The sequence below is a fragment of the Culex pipiens genome, chromosome 3 (assembly GCF_016801865.2).
Source record: "Culex pipiens pallens isolate TS chromosome 3, TS_CPP_V2, whole genome shotgun sequence".
NCBI classification, from domain to species: domain Eukaryota; kingdom Metazoa; phylum Arthropoda; class Insecta; order Diptera; family Culicidae; genus Culex; species Culex pipiens.
Window position 1 is genome coordinate 154598522 of NC_068939.1, and position 19468 is coordinate 154617989.

At 42.4% G+C, this 19468-nt stretch overlaps 1 protein-coding gene across 3 annotated transcripts in view; it reads left to right on the forward strand.

Annotated features, from left to right (window-relative positions):
• Positions 1–9756, forward strand: part of LOC120418168 (uncharacterized) — a 41043-nt gene extending 31287 nt beyond the window's left edge. For all 3 annotated transcript variants that reach the window (XM_039580466.2, XM_039580467.2, XM_039580465.2), the window contains exons 2-4: positions 1255–1793; positions 6700–7884; positions 7956–9756. In XM_039580466.2, the coding sequence (XP_039436400.1) occupies positions 1255–1793; positions 6700–7884; positions 7956–8814 (2583 nt within the window). In that variant the 3' untranslated portion in view covers positions 8815–9756. The remainder of the gene's footprint in view (positions 1–1254; positions 1794–6699; positions 7885–7955) is intronic.
• Positions 9757–19468: the final 9712 nt, after the last annotated feature.

A 19468-nucleotide genomic window follows, 5' to 3' on the forward strand; every position in this document is an offset into this window, starting at 1 on the left:
ATTTTTGCAAACATCATTTAAGTATTCGCAGCATTCATTTCTCAGTAAATCTTGTAACAATAATGTTCGTTTGCTAACAATTCTTGAAATGGTTCATATCACGCTTTTCAATTGAAAACTAATAAAATTTACTTAAAAAAAGTCTTTACTGATAACATATTTATTATATTGTTATTTCAAAGAATTGATTTGAGAAAATTGATAAATTTCACGGGATTTCACGAAAATCTTAAAAATTTCACGAATTTCACAATGTCCGCGAAATCGTAAAAATTCACTAACCCCATAATAAATTTTAAAAATGTTTTTTGTTGCGCAATTCAATGTTTCCGAAAACAACAAATCCGTTTTGAAAATTCAGATTTTTTTTTTATTTTCATTGCCTTTTGTATGGATAACTGCCAAAATTGTATGGATGAACTTATGATGCCAAATGACTTCTTTGGTCATAAAGAAAGTACCCTAAAAGTTTCCGTCAAATTTATCCTGAAAATTGTATAAAACATACCACTTAATGCAATATTTAATTTTTTTGCCTTTACCAAAGCGTTTTTTTTTACTTTAGTAACTAATTCATTGAAACCGATCCATTTCGTGCCCACCACGCTAAATTGCATAACTCCTAAAATTTGCAACGTCTTTGATGAAGCTCTTCAAATTACATTCGGTTCACCGCAACTTTTACTTCTCGTTTGCTTTTTTTTTCTTGTTCGATTGTATGGCTGCAATTCGCGTCGCAAATTATGCCGCAGTCGCGGCATATGAAAAAAAGGTGACGTGCACTACCACTATTCGCAAAACAAGCCCCGATTTATGTGTGAGCTCTTGTAGTCTAATGGGAGAAACCATCTTGCGGGTCTTGGTACCAGAAGTAAGCGCATTATGTGGCCTGGGACGTGCTATAAATAAACGCTGCTTTTATGATACACTCGTTTTGCGAAGGGAAACTATTTCAGGAATATCAACTTTATGCTGTTTTGCTCACTATTCACTAATAATAACCTATGTTATTGTACTCACCTTAGTTATTGCATCACAGCGCGACCTGTGAGCATGATTCAAGGTTCGACCACGCGTATTACGTCAACCGCAAATCCTTAGCCACACGGAGCCGGCCGGCAGTCGTACGTTTTCCTGTCCCCGAAAAAAAAATCCTTTAATTCAATTATGCAATTCACTTTCACCCAACTGGCCCAACCAATATCTAGTTATTGCTTTCACTCACCTCAATTCTCGTCTCTTTCTTTTCTCCAGCCGGAGGAGTGGCCCGCCAACCCGGACGACTTCATGGACCTGTTCCAGCTGGACACGAACCTGCTGTTCAGCGAGTCCAGCAACGGTGGCTCGCCGGACGCCGGCATGAACGACATTTCGTCCAGCTTGATCAGCAACCTGCAGAACGGATTCAGCAGCAGCAGCAGCTCGTACGCAACAGGCGAACTCGGCATGATGGCCAACCTGGGTCTGCCCGAGCAGGCCATGTCGCCGCTTTCGTCGCTCAGCTCGGACCAGGAGTTCCACGGCTTCCCGGGTAGCTCGGCCGGATCGCTGGAGGACGACGGCGAGGACGAGTTTATGGGCGACGCATCGCCGGAGATGGCCGCTGCCGTTGTGCCGACGGTCGCGGTAGAACAGCCGGAACTGACGACCATCAAGATGGATCTACTGGAAGACGATGGGATGGCCGAGTTTAACGAGTTTGAGAGGTGCGTTGCCGAGCAGCAACAGCAGCAGCAAGGCGCGCTTTCGTCGGCCGCGTCCGACAGTGGGCTGTCGAGCGATAACTTGGACTTGTGAGTAGCTATTTGATTTCTTTACTGGATTGCTTGGGAAATTAGTTCCATAGATTAGTTTTATCACCTCTCAGTTTTTGAGAGACCATGAAGTTAAATGTTGAAAAGTTGGTCACAAGATTTGAAATATAATTAAAATCCGAAATAATTTAATGTGCGTTTAAGCCACTTTTTTATGATTAAATTAAAACTCCAAAAAAATCAAGAATTCCAAAAAATCCAAATTCAAAAAAAAAATCTAAGAGCTTAAAAAATATAAAAATTGAATATAAAAACAATCAATAGAACAAAACCATAAAAATTCGTAAATTCTCAAACCTTGGACCTTTAAAAAAAGGAATATCCGAATTCTTATATTCTGGACCTTTAAAAAAAATTAAAACTGCAGAACTCATCAATTCTTAAATGCTGCAATTTTTGTCACCATCATAGATTACAGAAAATCTGATAACTTTGGAGCTTTTTTGAAGTCATATTTTAGGTTAGAGAAATTTTGAGAAAAAAATAATACAAATTTCGTATTTCGATTTTTCTGAATGACACTTAAGCGAGGATCATCGAGTAAGAACTGCATGCTAATTATAAAATCCTCAGATTTAGAATTATGAAAAGTTTTATTTTTAGAAAATTAATGATTTTTTAAATTTTCTTTTAAAATTTTATTTATTTGTGTATTTAAATTTCAAAATATTTGATTTTTTTTAGTCACATTTATTGTGATGGCTTTTCTCGCTGGTTTACTTTATCCTAAAAATCCTAATTACCGGCGCTTCAACATTCTGCGTTCTAAGATTGGGTTTTGGGACGGCGCGGATTTTTTTCGACTTCTCCGTAAGGGACCATCCACAAACCACGTGGACACTTTTTTGGAAATCGCAACCCCCCCCCCCCCCCCCTCTTGGACAATTATCCATACAAAAAAAACTTTTTTTGTATTGAGCGTGGACAATCGCCATACCCCCCCCCCCCCCCCCTAAAGTGTCCACGTGGTTTATGGATGGTCCCTAACTACCCTGTAATATAAACACTCGAAAATCTGTAACTTTTGAAGGAGTTTTCTGAAAATTTTGTGTCTTCGGCAAAGTTGTAGGTATTGATGAGAACTTTTTTTGGAAAAATATGCACACGGAATTCGTTTTGCGGATATTTAAATTCAAAAACTAAGTTTTCCAAAACCCGTTTTTTTTATTTTTGAGATTTTTTTTATATGTCAAAAACTCAAAAACAACTCGTAAATTTTGAGCCATACAGAAATATGGTCAAAAATTCTGCCGCCGAGCTATAATTTTTTGAAAAATAGTGATTTTTGGAAAAAAAATCGGAATTTTATACAATTTTTTAAATGTAAAATTTAATATTCAAGCGAAAATTAGGTACTTAATTTTTTATGACAAAGCGCCCCGTTTTCAAGATATTAGAAGTTTTTCGACTTTTCAAAAAAGTGACCATGCGTGAGTGACCATTTCTGAAAATATTTTTTTAATTCAGAAAATTTGCTATAAATTAGTCTAAAAGACATTGAAGTTTGGACCTCTGGTTGCTGAGAAACAGCAAAAATAAAATTGAATAAAATAAAATTTAAATAACAAGCCATAGTCTCTGCATTTGGATGCAAAAAGTGTTCTAAAATGCATTTTACACTAGTTCAGTTGTTTTTCAATCATTAGTTTTCAAAAAATGTAAGATTTGACGAAAAAAAAAGTTTTAGTCAAAAAAACTTTTAGCGGTACTAAACATCGCAAATTTTTGAAAATTCTGAAGGTTTTTAAATCAACCCAAAAATAATATATATTGATTTCAGCTGATTGCACTCAAGTTTCCATTGAAATTTTGTGAAAAAAAAAAACATTTGCCCCCTGATATTCTTTGAATTTTGTGTCCCCCTCACAAAAACTTTAAATAAAATTTGTACCAGCCTAATGGTTTGATTTTCAATGTTAAAAAATGAAACATTTGTGAAACTGTTCGATCTTTTCTAAAACAATACTATATTTTTCATCAAGACTAAAATTTAAATATTGAATGTTTGGCCCTTTTGAAAAGTTAATTGAAAAAAGCGATTAAAAAAATTAAAAAAGACCGTACAACAAAACGAGTTGTCCCTGATAAGTTTTGAACGATTCAATAAAAACGAGTTCGAACATATTTTCAATAGTTTCAAGGCAGAACAGCGACATCTAAACTTCAACCGAGTTGGCCAAAATTTGGCACACAGAGACGATTGTCCCTAAGAAAATGGATAAAGGTGCGTGCCAAAATGGAATATGCAAATGTTAGAACACGTTTTTTTTCAGTCTAAATTGTCTTATATGAATGTTTCGGGATTGAAAGAGTTGATATCTGTAAAAATATTTAATTTGAATTCATCTTTTCAATATTTTTTGATAAGAAATATAACCAAAATTTAACAAAATTATTTTAAAAAGGTATTAACTTTTATAAGTAGTTCGCTCGCTCTTATTTTGTATGATCAACTTTAACATGCACTATGGAAAACATACAGGAATTCATTTTTGCATTCACGGGTCCCCCACAGACCGTTATTATGAGAAAAAAAATTCCACCCAAACCAATGATTGGACATGGTTCCTGGGACCATTCTGCACCTCTAGGCCGAGTTTCAAAATATTTGCCGGCAGAAATTTCGAATACGGTCAGTTTTAGTGTTTTGAGTAGAAATTAAGGGGAAATCGCATGTAAAATGCGTAGGAAAAGATCAAAGTTTCAATGTTTTAACTCGGAAACATTACTGGTCATGGTTTTAAATTGTACTAACATGTAGCAGAATGATATAAAAACGATTTACAGCACTGACTTAGCCGGATTAAGCCTAAGTCAAGTGACTTAAGTTATTATTTACAAAAAAACTCCTACATCAAGGAATTTTCAGTTAAAGAAAACTAGATTGCCCAAAAATAACTTAAAATGGGGTGACTTTGAGCCAAGGGGTGACATTGTACCAAATTTTACGATTTTATAATAGCCAGATAGCTTACCAACAAGCTCGATAAGCTTGAATTGTAAAGTATAATCGTAGCAAATATTGTTCTTAGATTTTGTTGTCCTCTGCCATAAAAAGTTCAATAAGAACGAAAAACTAAAAAAAACAATATATAAAGCTTTAGTTCCATAAGCCTTACCGCTTGACCCCAACTAGAGTTTAGGACACAAGTCACATTGAAAACTTACATCGCCTGTACGTATTTGACTCTACTGGGTTCGGTGGTGGAGTGTTAAACGTGGTTGCCTCTCACCCTTGTTGGGCTGGTATTGTTTGTAGAGCGAACAATTTGATTTGATTTGATATTTAACTGTACTATTTCCATGTATTCATAAGATATGCCAAGCTTGTTATAAGATTGATTGTGTTTTCACATTGAGTAGAAGTAGGTTTTGTTTTGATGAATACATTATTAGTGAACGTTCTTGATGAACAATAATATGTTCTATTGAATTCTAATTATGAGTTACTTTAGTCAATTATAAAATGTTATTTTTTATTTCATGACGATAACTGCAATGTTGGAAAATAATTAATTGTTTTGAAATATGAATCTTGTGAGAAGTTGTGTCATTTAACTTTTTGCTAATTATTATCATTACACAGGACAACAAAAATATATGAGCTAAATGATAGCTGAAGTACTCTCAGGATTTCATTCGTAAGGTTGAAATTTGTAAACGGTTAAAAACAAAAAAGAACAATTTTGTTCTAATTGCAATGTCAAAAACTTGCCACGTACAAAAATTTGTTGCCCTAATATTTTGATTGTGTTTTATTTGATTTCAGTAGGAATTGATTCAAGACTGTAAAATGTGAGCATCATTTTCAAATTTGGAGGATTCCAGGAGATTGTAAATTTATTTTAATTTATTTAATTTTAAATCAGCAGGCTTTATTTAAACAGATTAAGCAGATTTGCGTAGCAATATCAGCAAAGTGCTTTGTGGGAGCATAAATAGACCAAATTAATCCGTCTACAAATAAATAAATTAACATAATACTCAAGCTTACAAAGCAATCTTTATGCCTTGGCTCAAAGTCACCCCATTTTAAGTAATTTTTGTGCAATCTAGTTTTCTTTGACTGAAAATTCCTTGATGTAGGAGTTTTTTTTTAATATTAAGGTATAAACTTGTAAATAATATACTTAAGTCACTTGACTTAGGCTTAATCCGGCTAGGTCAGTGCTGTAAATCGTTTTTATATAATTCTGCTACATGTTAGTACAATTTAAAACCATGACCAGTAATGTTTCCGAGTTAAAACATTGAAACTTTGATCTTTTCCTACGCATTTTACATGCGATTTCCCCTTAATTTCAGAGGTGCAGAATGGTTCTAGGAATCATGTCCAATCATTGGTTTGGGTGGAAATTTTTTTCTCATAATAACGGTCTGTGGGGGACCCGTGGCATTGCTATTTTCAAAATGCAGTTTGTTGCATTGCTGGTGTGGTGATCTTCTAGACATCTGATGATCTCGTCATCAGACCCGGTGGCGGCGACTGCATGAGCCGCCATCACAGTGGTGGCGAAAGTATAAGAAACCACAAGTAGAGCGCAGCTCAACGGATAGCGTACGCAGTTGAAAGAAGCTTAATGATATACCACGATCACGATACTAGTATGTACGGTTGAGTACTGTATTTTACACACAACGCTAGTAGTCCTCCAAATTGAAGCTGGCACGAGAAACAAAACCGGCGAATCATTTCGACGCTGCGCGTCTGTTTTTAAACTTCCCGCACAAAGCGCGAACGTGACGATGGTTCAGGCCTAATATCTGGGTCAGGAACGACGACGCTTAAGTGAGTGCTCGATATGAATCTCGCTGCAGCAATGCATCGTCACTACTTTAAATAGAACTTCAATCAGCTAATCAACCCTTTCTCTTTACTTTGCAGTGGCACGGACTACGAAGCCCTCAGCCCGGCTGTGTCGTCGCCGGGGCCATCGATCAGCGAACGTGGCGGTCAAAACTCCCCGCCGCGGTACATGAAGCAAGAACCGATCCAGAACCAGCAGATCATCGTTCAGCAGCCGCAAACGGTGACCGCCGTCATGTCCAAGGCGGGCAGCAAGGTCTACCAGACGGTCAAGACGGTTATCAGCAACGGTGCCCAGCAGCTCAAGAAGGCAGCTCCGACGACAGCCAAGGTGATTGTCGAGAAGGCTCAGCCGGACTTTGAGCCAACGGTGGCCACAAATGTCACCGCCGGTGGAGGGTTGGTTTTGAGCAAGGATCAGCTGCAGACGACCCAGCTAGTCAACGGCAAGGAGGTCAAAATATACCGCGTTGCAACGGCCAAGGCCGGCCAAACGGTCGCGAACAATATGAATAAAAAAGTTACCCTTCAGTTGAAGAACGGTTCGATGACGACGGGAAAGTCCGGTGGAACCGTTTTCCTGAACAACAAGAACGTCGTGTTGACGTCTGGTGGCGCTGCCAACGGAGTGCGTAAAATCATTCGTGTTCAGCAGCAACAGCAGCAGAACGGTCGTTCCATTTTGGTGCCCGTTTCGATTCAGGACTTGCGAACTATCAAGATTGTCAACCCAGCGAACTTGAATGCCAAGTCCGCCAACATTAAGCTGGCCGCGGCGAATCTGCTGCAGCAGTCCAAGCAAGGACTCATCCAGAAGAACGTCGTCCTCAGCAAGGAGCAGCTTGTGATGGACGATGGCGGCAGCGACACCGCGCCCAACTCGGACAACGAAAGCTTCGTCTTCGAGGACATTATGCAGCAAAGCAATTCCGTTATCGAGCAGGTCCAGAAGCAACAGCACCATAATCACCACTCTCTGGTGAGCGATTCCGACGCCGAAGATCTGGACGACGACCTGGATGGGGACGACGGGATGAGCCTAAACGGCGGAAAGACCGCTTCCGGAGCCTACCAAAAGTTGGTTCTCACCGCGGAAGAGAAGCGCCTGCTTTCGAAGGAAGGAATTTCGCTGCCGACGAGCTACCCGCTGACCAAGCACGAGGAACGCGAGCTGAAGCGAATCCGGCGGAAGATCCGCAACAAGATTTCCGCCCAGGACTCGCGCAAGCGCAAGAAGGAGTACGTTGACGGGCTGGAAGAGAGGTGAGATGTTTTTTGAGAGGGAGTGAGTTTGAGAATGTTAACTAAAATTAGATTTTTTTTCGTTTCTGCAGGGTCAAACAGTGCACCGAGGAGAACCAGACGCTGCTGAAGCGCATCAAGATCCTGCAAAGCCAGAACCACGATCTCATGAGCCAGATGAAGAAGATCCAGTCACTGCTGACCAAGGGTACCGGCAAGACGACACAACCGGCCACCTGTCTAATGGTGCTACTGCTGAGCATGGCCCTCGTTGCCGTCCCGAACCTGAAACTTGGCGGAACCCAGCAACAGCAGAACATCCAGGACTCGATCGAGATGGCCGAACTGCTGCAGGATGCCGCCACCGAGAAGACCCAGGTTCAGACGCCCCAGGCCCAAAGCCGGCGCTCGCTTCTGTTCGACACCAAGGAACAGCTCGGTGACGCACTGGTCGACGAAGAGATCAACTTCGATGAAATCATGGCCTTCAACGTCAACTCGCTGATCGCCAACGAGCACGATTACACGTCCGAGGAGGAACCGCCCAAGGCCAAAAAGGCCAAGACGCACTCCCTCGTTGAGTACGACGTGGACGACGACGTCTGGAACGGCAGCAGCAAGATGCGCATCAAGCTGGAAGCCGAAGAAACGCTGTTCAACCAGAAGGCGGCCCAGTTCCAGCGCGAGTTCGAGCAAATCGTTGCCAACAGCGAGCACAGCTCCGGGTTCAACATAAAATCCGAAGTGATCGTCGATCGTGATCTGCTGGAGTCGGTGAAAAAATCGCCCGAAATCTACTCGTCGACGGTTTTCGCCAAGGATGGCCACAACATTGACCTGCTGGGGACCTCCGGAGGCCAACTTTCATCGGACGTTGAGGAAGCAAACCAGAAGCTGAACGCCTCCCAACAAATCCAGCAACAAAACAACAAACGAAAGCTGCTGCTTTAAATTATTTGCATGCATGTTTATTTTCAAACCTTGGGCTGTTGATTCTATGTGTACATAAAACTTCATTTCCATAAGAGTAGTTGTAGGGAAAAACAAAAAATTAAGAAATCAAATTTATTTCTTAAGTTCTGCATGTGGTGTATCCAATTATAAAATTGATGCATTTTTTTAAAATAAAACTGTTGACACGTGTATCGTCCAAACTTTACATTGCAAGCGAAGAAACAGCCACATTTAGTATTGAGACGTACTGGTATGAAATTGGAAATTTCCATCTCTAGTTAATATCTTTAGAATGAACACAAAATATAAAAATTATATCTGTTATACTTTATTGTTGCTTGTTTCCCACCCCCCTTCTTTTTAAGTTTAAAAAAGTAATCAATTTTGTGCAATTTTATGTTTCTCCTTCCTCCCACCACTCCAACTGTAAACTGTTAAAAGCAAACTCTAAACTGCTTCTTGTGCTAAGGTTAGAACACATTTTCTTGATCACCTAAAATCACCCATTACTTTAGTATCATCACACACTGTTAAGACAAGAATAAAAAAAAAACGCACGGGAAATCAAATTTAAAGCTATATCTCTAAACTATAAAGTTTCAATCTAATAATGACGAAGATGAGAGTAACTAATGTAAGTTAACTTTTTTGTTAGTCGATAAAACAAGTGCACACATTAGGCACCATCCAACAACACCCTCTCTCTTGCGGTAGCAGATCGATTCCTATTAAAATTGATGATTTCTCCCTTGTCCTTGTCCAGGTTAAGCAAATTTATGTCCGATACAACGCAGAAGACAGAGAAGCAAAATTTGATAAATGATGAAGAATGTATGGTTACACTGATTGTTACAACAAGACAGGCAGATAGATGTACACCCCACACACTATTATACAATAGCATTAAAATAATATATTCTATTGCTGTATAAAACAGTACGTGCCAAAGTGTTTTATTTTCGAATGAGATATCCGAAGTCCAAATAAATTTGTAAATACATGTCTCATCGTTTTAACCCCTCACCCCGTGAACATTATATAACATCATTTTAAAATTATTTAGATCAATCGGACCGCGCACTGGATTCACAATCCAGAATTCGTCGGTTCGAATCCGGAGATGGACGCAAAAAAATCTAAGCGTAAATATAGGTATCCGGTGCTTCTCCCCGTGCCATACCTTCACACTTAGGAGACCCGGGACTGTATGAGAAGAAGACTGAAATATTTTTTTTTTTGCAAAAATAGTGTGTTCCTTCAAATAATTTATTCTAGTTCTGCTATATTGTGGTTAGCTTTTCCATTATTTCAAACATAAACAGTTCAGTTCTTTAAAAAGTTCTTAGAAAAAATAACAACAGCATTTTCTTTATTTGTGATATAAATATACATAAAAAAAACATAATTCAATCTTGTATATGTAATTTTTATTGCCAGTTTTTATTCCATTCTTGGTAACAAATACTTTTTTCAATAGTTTTTTTTTTTTATTTCAAGCATATTCTTTTTATGATATTTCTGTAAGTTTTTGAACTTCCCGCATAAAGATTTCCGATGAACTTACAGTAAATTTTAACGTTACAAAACGATAAAATATATTGTCATTTTGACAGTGTTTTAACAGTAGACAGCATCGTTTTTTAAGATAATTTGCGTCGTATTTTGGGACTTTACCATAAAAAAGGGGGGTTGTTATGCACCGGTACCATAAAAATTTCGAAATTTTTCCATGCAATTTTTTTCCAAATACGACGCATTTTACTGTTAATCTAATGTTGCATTTTTCATCCAAAAACTCGTCCTGACTATAGAAAACATCATGCATTAATAATAAATACAGCAAGCATTACAATGCAATGCACAGTCAATTTACAGTTCTTCATGGTTTCTTATCTACTGAATGATGCGGTAAAAACTATATGCGGACAATAAAACTAATAAGCATTACAATGAATTACACAGTAAAATTATTGTTTTCATGGTTTGTTCCCTACTAAATTGTACTGTGACAACAATATTCGGACATTAAAATAAATAGTAAATACAGTATGTTTTACAGTACTTTTATATTATTCATTGTAATTTATTTACATTCAACATTGAATAACTTTGTTTTTTTTTCAATTGTTAATTGATAATGTCTTCTCTAGAGTTTTGCAAACACCAAAACGAAGCCGCTTTCTTTCGCTTTCGATCTCGATCGCGACCGATTCTTGTTTCTCCTCGGATGGGTGATGTCATGGTGCGTTTAAACTGACCACCGGCTCCTTTTTGTCGACTGGAGACTCCGGATTGATTTGCTGGTTTCGTTAGTGCTTAAAATGAGAAGACAATTAAGTAAAGGATAAAATCAAACATTTTTCATAACGCTGGGTACAAAGCTCAGAACGAACGCGGTAAAAAAAAAGTTGCGCAAGTTTTATGCTCCCGCTCGAGTTGAACCTACACAAAAAATTCGTAGTTCGGTGTTATTTGATTCTTAAATTCTAAAAATAATTAAGTTATTAGATGCTAATATTATTATTATTAAAAATTATAATTAATCTCAGCATTTAAAAAAAATCGGAATTTCCAATTTATTTTTCTAAGATTCATTAATTTTTGAATACTATAATTCTTAAATCCTAAAATCTTAATTTCTTAAATTCTTAATTTCTTAAATTCAATAAAACATTATGCAAAAAAATAAAACAAATGAAACACAACATTAATTAAACATTACTGAAACGTTTGTTATTTTAAATTGCATTCAAATTTTCGTATCCAAATTATTAAATTTATTCAACAAAAAAAAAATGATAAATAGGTTCTTCACGATTTTGTTTGAACTTCACGATCTGTTCTTTTTCGTTCCTGCTTACCCGGTTGTGTTGGGAATGTTCCCTTGGTGATCATTTGACCCATGTGCAATGATGTTCCTCTATCGTCTGATGATTGCGACCGGACTGGTACTCCCCGGCAGCACAAATTGGGCCACACGCCATCCACGATCGTCCTTGTAGAAAAGCCAACTTCTTGGCGATCTTGTCGAGTGATTCTGTTGCGGCTTTCCTCGTCCAAATCGAGCGCGAAGTTCACCCCGTAGGCGAAATGTTCCCTGTTGAATAAAAACACTAAATGATCGTATTGTTTTTACATGCAGCAACATAACCAAACTTTTCGGCACCCGCAGCAAACGTAAATCAGTACAAACTTGCTGCCGGATCTCTTCCGGAAAAGATCCGACAGCAATTTTGAGTGGTTTGACGTTGGTTGGGAGAGTCGAAAAATGAAGACAAATCACTTCTTGCATCAGCCAATCAGGTTTTACGCCGACTCGAGTTTAAGGTTAGAAATTTGACAGCTTGCCTTTACTGTTTACATTTTTTACACGTGTGTCAGTAAAAATGTGTGTGCGTGTGCGCTCATGATGTCAAGCTGTGAAACCTAATTAGGTTTTACGCCGTGACGTCATTTGACAGCTCGTGTGCACTGTTTACATGGTCTTCGTCGATTGTCGACGAATTTCACCGAACAAAATCGACGACCGCATCGAACTGTGCACTCTTTTCTATCCTCCAAATCGAGTCGGCGTAAAACCTAATTAGGTTTTACGCCGACTCGATTTTTAGGTTAGAAATTTGACAGTTCGGCTGCACTGATTACTTTTTTTGCACGTGTGTCTAAGTAAAAATGTGTGTGCGTGTGCGCTCGTGACGTCACGCTGTAAAACCTAATTGTCTTTTGCGAGAGTAACACAAAAAAAAACTTTTCGGCATCCTCAGCAAATGTCAAATCAGTAAAAATTGCTGCCGGATCTTTTTCCGGATCTCTCCCGGAAAAGATCCGGCAGCAATTTTGTTTGGTTTGACGTTTGTTGAGTGTGCCGAAAAAAGATGAACAAATCACTTCATGCATCAGCCAATATCCAAGCAGCTCAAGCAGGCAAAAGAAAATGTATGCCGTGGGACGGGATTCCGCCCTCCGCAAATATAACCCACCTGAAACATTCGTTGTTTTAAAGCAAAACTCTTCGCCATCGTCGGAACAGTTCGAACACCCGGCGGATGTGTCCAACACCAGGAACGCATTCAGAATCCTGAGGCCAACCGCTGGATGTTACTTTTTCACGAGCACACGCGATTTACCGTTGAAAATTTCGGTTAACACTGCGACCGAATACAGACACAGACAGGATCGAGCACGCGCGAGTGAAAAACTTTGACAGCTCGCTCAACTATGGTGCGTTCGTTTCAGGAGCGTCGCACGGGTTCAGTGTAATGGTGTGTCCGTTGCAAGAGCGACGGCTGCACATATTAAGTGTCATGTTACCCAGTCACGAAATACTCTAGCAAAGCTGGTTCTGTCAGAATCCTGCTAGAACGGTCGAACATTTCTGCTAGAATTCTGTAAGAATATCCAGCTCTGTAAGAACTCTGCTAGAATCCTGCTAGAACGCCGTGACAGGGTAGGTTCGTTTGTTGATACTTATTATTGCTTATTGCGAGATAAAATCACGTTTCTCCATCGCTGTGAGTTACAGGAGATTATTGCCGCCTAACTTCCGCAGGGTAAAAATCAGCAAGTTGAACTGAAATTATGCATTGATTTGGCTGTCAACTTGGTTTGTTTTGAATATTTTCCAAAAAGTCAGCTGAAAACTCAAGGCAACCTTTGACAACAGACAAAAAATTGTTCTGCGGTTGTCATGCGGCTGTCATGCGACCATTATCTTGCGGTCGTATCGCCGCGCGTGAACTCTAATTATTTTTTTTTTTTTTTTTCATAAAATTATTTTTATTAGGTCCTTTTCGGTACTGGGACCTGGTTAGGACCGAGTCGGCTTTTGTAATTACAAAAAACTTAATAATTACAGAGGATCTTGTGTGTAAATGTTAGTGGGAGGGGAGCCGATTACCCGCGGCCTACTCGGGGTTAGTAGGGAAGGGATTGATGTTAAAGACAAGGCGTGGGAAGGGAAGGGGGATTGTGTAGGGGTCTTGGTTGGCTCTTCTGGCCTTTGCGTTTTGTCCTCAGCCGCAACTCGGTGTCCAGCTGCTGGGGCGATCTTGCTTTGCTTCCGGTGCAAACCAGAAACGACGGCTTTGTGTGAAGGCGAGTTATACTAAATAAAGGAAAACTAACTGAAGAGAAACTAACTGGAAGAAAACTAAATAGATATTTTGGAATCTGAGAGGAACTGATAGATAGGATAGAGAACATCAAGGTCTAGCTGAGAAAGCGCGTCTCGCATCGGGATTTCTGGTGGTCTTCCTCGGGCCCTGAGGGTATCTTTCAACTTAATTCTGTGAGCCTGGTGATCTGGACACGCCCATACGAGATGGTCGATGTCCTGATAACCCTGCCCACAGTCGCATATGTTCGTATCACTCATGTTGATACGGTAAAGATGAGCCTTGGACGAGTAATGGTTCGACATAAGGCGGGACATCGTTCTGATGAATCCACGCGTCAAGTCCATTCCCTTGAACCAGGCTTTTCTTTGCACCTTAGGTCGTATGGAATACATCCAACGTCCTTTGGTGTCGTCGTCCCATTGATTTTGCCAATCCAGAAGCGCACGCTGCCTCGGAAAACCGTAGCATTCTTGTAGGCTAATTGGCCTTTCAAAAATGTTTCCACTCTCAGCACCCTTCTTGGCGAGCAAGTCCGCTTTCTCATTACCCGGAATCGAGCAATGAGCGCGGACCCATACCACCGTGATGCTGAAGGACTGAGCCGCCAGGTTGTTTAAAGTCTTGCGTATTTCCGTGAGGAAAAACGTAGACTCCCTGGTCGGCTTCAGAGTCCGGATAGCCTCAACAGAGCTAAAGCTATCGGTGAAGATGAAGTAGTGGTCAGGTGGCATGGTCTCGATGATTCGCAGTGCGCAGTAAACCGCGGCTAACTCTGCGACGTAAACCGAACTCGGGTCCTTCAGCTTAAAGAACAGCTGATAAGATTCATGATAAACACCGAAGCCCGTACAGCCGTCGAGCTTGGAGCCATCGGTGAAGAATCTGTTGTTTGGAGGAACATGGTTGTACTTTGATGCGAAGATCGACGGTACAACTCCCCGCAGAAGATGGTTTGGGATACCGCGAGTATCGGCTTTCATGGACGTGTCGAAGCCAATCAGGGTGCTGCTGGTTAACGGAGGCGTGCGCTGTACCGTTGTGCTCGGGCTCCACTCCCACGATGACATAAAGTCATAATATAGAAGCATGCGCCGAGACTCAACGTGAAGGTTCAGCAACGTTTCAAAGTTGTCAATTACCAGTTTATTCCTGTAATCACACCGGATCAGGAACCGGTAAGACAGTTCGTAGTAACGAGTTCGCAGAGGCAACACTCCCGCCAAGACCTCGAGGGTCATGTTGTGAGTTGAGTGCATGCATCCCAAGACAATGCGAAGACTTCGGTACTGTATCCGCTGGAGAACCAACAAGCGTGATTTCGCAGCTGACTGGAAGCAGAAACTGCCATATTCCAGCACCGAGAGTATCGTTGTCTTGTACAGTCGAAGCAGGTCAGAAGGATGAGCACCCCACCGGTTGCCAGAGACGCTGCGCAGAAAATTAGTTCTTTGCAGGCACTTTTGCTTCAGGTAGTTAATGTGCTTCCCCCATGTTCCCTTCTGATCAAAGATGGTTCCCATGTACATGAAGTGGTCCGACTGCTCGATAGTCTTTCCCGAGAGAGAAAGATTGAGCTGCGGCGGTTCATGCTTCCCCGTAAAAACGACCAGTTCCGTCTTCTCCGGAGAGAATTCAATACCCTTTCCAACTGCCCAATGGGCCAAGTTGTTCAGGGTATCTTGCAAGGGTTCTAGCAGATCGACTTCCTTCTTGGCAGCGATTGAAACCACTGCGTCATCTGCGTACTGTATAAGGGTGCAGTCTCCGGTCAAGCAATCATCGATATCGCTGACGTAGAAGTTATACATGGATGGACTAAGGCGTGAGCCTTGTGCCAAACCCATGTAACTTATCCGGGTGATTGCCAGATCACCTTGCACAAAGTGCATGTGTTTTTCTGACAACAGGTTGATGAGGAAGTTGCACATCGTCGGATTGAGACCGCTCCGCCGCAGCTTTACTCCCAACACATCGATGGAGACTGAATCGAATGCACCCTTGATGTCTAGGAAGACAGAAGCCATTTGCTGTTTTTTACCACGGGCTATGTCGATCCCTGTGGCCAGCAAGGCTAGACAGTCGCTTGTTCCCTTGCCTCTCCGGAAGCCATACTGCGTGTCAGACAGCAAGTGCTCTCGTTCCATCCATGGTTCGAGGCGGTCGAGGATCATCTTCTCCAGCAACTTGCGTAGACACGACAGCAAGCTGATTGGACGATACGAGTTGTGGTCGGATGCCGGCTTACCGGGCTTTTGAATGGCAACCACCCGGACCTGTCGCCATTCGTGTGGAATTATGTTCTGCTCCACGAACTTGTTGAACAGATTCAACAGACGCTGCTTGGCGACGTCCGGAAGATTTTTCAGCAAGCTGAACTTGATCTTGTCCGGACCAGGAGCAGTGTTGTTGCCCGTCAATAGTGCTATGGAGAGCTCTACCATCGAGAAGGGAGGATTAGAATCGCTCCCATCAACAACGTCGAATGATGGTTGTGTCGGCACCGAGTCCGGGCACACCTTCTTGGCGAAATCCAATATCCACTTGTCCGATTTTTCCACACTCTCGTTCGGAACGGAACCTCTACGCATGGCCCTCGCAACGCGCCACAGAGTGCTCATGGACGTATCTGCTGGTAGTCCTTCAACGAACTCCCGCCAGTACATTCGCTTCTTCCGCTTCAGAGTATTACTGTACCTGCGATCAAGAGCTCTGTACTTTTGGAAGTTCGCTCGGATTCCACACTTGCAGAAGTCCACATAAGCTTCAGACCTGGCCGCCGAGAGATCCGTACACTCCTTGTCCCACCAGGGAAGTGGCGGGCGCGTTCGGATGTACGGTCCCGGGACGGGTTTTGTCTGAGCTTGTAACGCACTGTCATAGATCAAATTAGCCAGAAACGCATATTCTTCAAGCGGTGCCAACCCAGCTCGCAACTCAACTCCAATGGAGACTGCCTCCGCGTACTGTTTCCAGTCGATATTTCGCGTCAGATCGTAAGGCATCTCCACCGTTGTCGATTGCTGTGAGCCATGGCTAACCAGAATAGCGATCGGCAAATGATCACTGCCACGAGGATCTTGAAGCACGTTCCAGTCACAAAGAACTGCCAGACTGTTGGAACAGAGCGACAAGTCGATGGCACTCGCCTTCGTGCCGGACGTGGTTGGCGTTGGTGGTGTTGCAATCCGCGTAACTTGCTTGTCCCTATTTAGGAGGGTCATCTGGAAGTCGTCGCACAGTTCATGAATCAGATATGCTTGAGGGTCTGTCTTGTGACTTCCCCACTCGGTGCTGTGAAGATTAAAGTCACCCAGAACCAGTCGCGGTGCCTGCAACAGCTCAAGCATACCCCACAACTTTTGTCGAGTTAACGACACCTGTGGGGGAACATAGACGGACACAATGCAAATGTCCAGTCCTCTGATCCTGGCCTGTACTGCGACTGCTTCGATTCCTCCTAGATTCGGGAGCGTGACCTTTCTAAAAGTGTGGCATTTCCTGACCCCAATCAGTACGCCTCCACCTCTATTTGGCCCTGCCCTGCTCTCTGTGATGATGTTGTACCCCCGGAAAGCTGGCGTCTCATCTCCGATAAGAAACGTTTCGCTCAGCGCAAAGACATCACAGTCTCGTTCGAATGCGAATTGTTGAAAATCGTTTAACTTGGGGGTTAAACTTCTGCAATTCCATTGTAGAAAGGAGATGCCGTTTTTCGTTTTTGGTGTATTACCCATCAAAGGAAATGAACGACAAGAGGGGCGTCGTGCTAGCAAGCTGTTTCCCGATGTGTCTAGCGAGAGGCTCAAACCGCTTTATGATTAAACGCGTCGGTTCACTCACAAAAGAGCACAGCCATTCCACGATTGTGGAAAAAGGAAGGACTCCTTTGAAGGCATCGGTGATCGGATTCGGTTGAGGAACCGTTTTTAGGGGGATCTTTGGCAGCTTGGGAACGGGCTTCAGCGGCTTGAGAGGAATCGGTGCCGGCTTCGGTGTCGGCTTCGGTGCCGGCTTCGGAGCGGGCTTACCCGACGGACCGAAAGGAAAATCCTCCTCGAAGTTCAACGAGTCACTTTCCTTACCCTTGCCGCCAGCGGCTTTCCTGGACTTGGAAGCCTTGTTGCGCTTCGGGTTTGGTCCGGAAGAGTCACTTTCCTCGTCTCTCTGGAAGAGGACCTCCACATCGGAATCTTCGTCCCCCGAATCTTCGTCCGCCAAAGGAGCGAAGCGATTGGGGTGGGTCACCTGACTAAGGATTTCCGCGAAGGACTTCTTGGAGCGTTCCCTCAAGGATCGCTTCATCTTGTCCTCGCGCTCCTTGTACTTTGGGCACTGTCGAGTTTTGTGCGGTTCCCCGCCACAAAGCAGGCATTTTTCAGCCTGCTTTTGGCAATCCACGTCCTTGTGGGGGCCGGCGCACTTTGAGCACTTGCTCTTGTTGCTGCAGTAGGTCTTGGTGTGTCCCAACTGCTGGCAGTTTTCGCAGCTCATCACTCGCGGAACGTACAATCGAACTGGAAGCCGAAGCTTGTACAGCTCAATGTAGTCCGGCAGAGCTGACCCTGCAAAAGTCACCCGGAACGAGGCAGAAGGAATGAACTTCTTCTGGCCACCCTCGGTGGTGACGTTGCCCAGTTGCCGGCACTCGAGTACCTCCACAGCTGGAAGTTTAGGGTTCTTGAAGCGTCCCACCGCCCTTGAGAGGTCGACAAGCGACAGACTGTCATCGGTCACCACGCCGTCGATTTCGACTTTGTGGGCCGGAATCCAAACACGGTACTCAATGCTGAACCGCAGATCAGTTACGATCTGATTAGCTTGCACCGCGGAGTTCACGATCACGCGGAGCTTGCTCTTGTTCAGCTTGGTACATTCGACCACCCCAGGATAGTGCTTCTGCAAATCCTTGGTGATCTGTACAAAGTTTAACGGCTTCTGTTTGGGCCGGAAGAAGACCACCCATTCCGTTTGCGATCCCTCTTGATACTGACGAGGACGAGGAATCGGTTTTTGGGAATGAGGATTCAGGAGCGGTGGGGGATTTGGATCCGGATTCGGCACCGGTGTTTTAGGAGGAATTGGATCTGGATTGGGAGAAGGAATTGGGTTTGGAGTCAAGGGGGGAATCGGGTCTGGAGTCAAGGGAGGAATCGGTGGTTGAGGGGGAACCGGATTCGGATCTGATTTAGGACGCTTTCGCTTCTTCCTCTTAGACCCGTCCGTGGATCCCCCTTTACCGTCAGCATCCTTATCCTTCAGGAAGTGGTCCCTGTTGGTGGTGTTTGAAGGAACTCCCGAGACAGAGTCCTTCATTTCCACGTCCTCGTCACCATCAATGGATGAATCGAAATCAGATTCCTCGTGTTCCGACTCGGTCGGATCCATGATTGAGGAAAAAACGGAAGAAAACTAATCAAACCAAAAATAAGACTAAAATAACGCAGAAGAAATGAGAAAAAAATCTAACAGGAAAAAAAAAACTATGAGAAAAAAAAAAAACTAAAAGCAAACAAAAAACTCGCCTTTCGCACTCA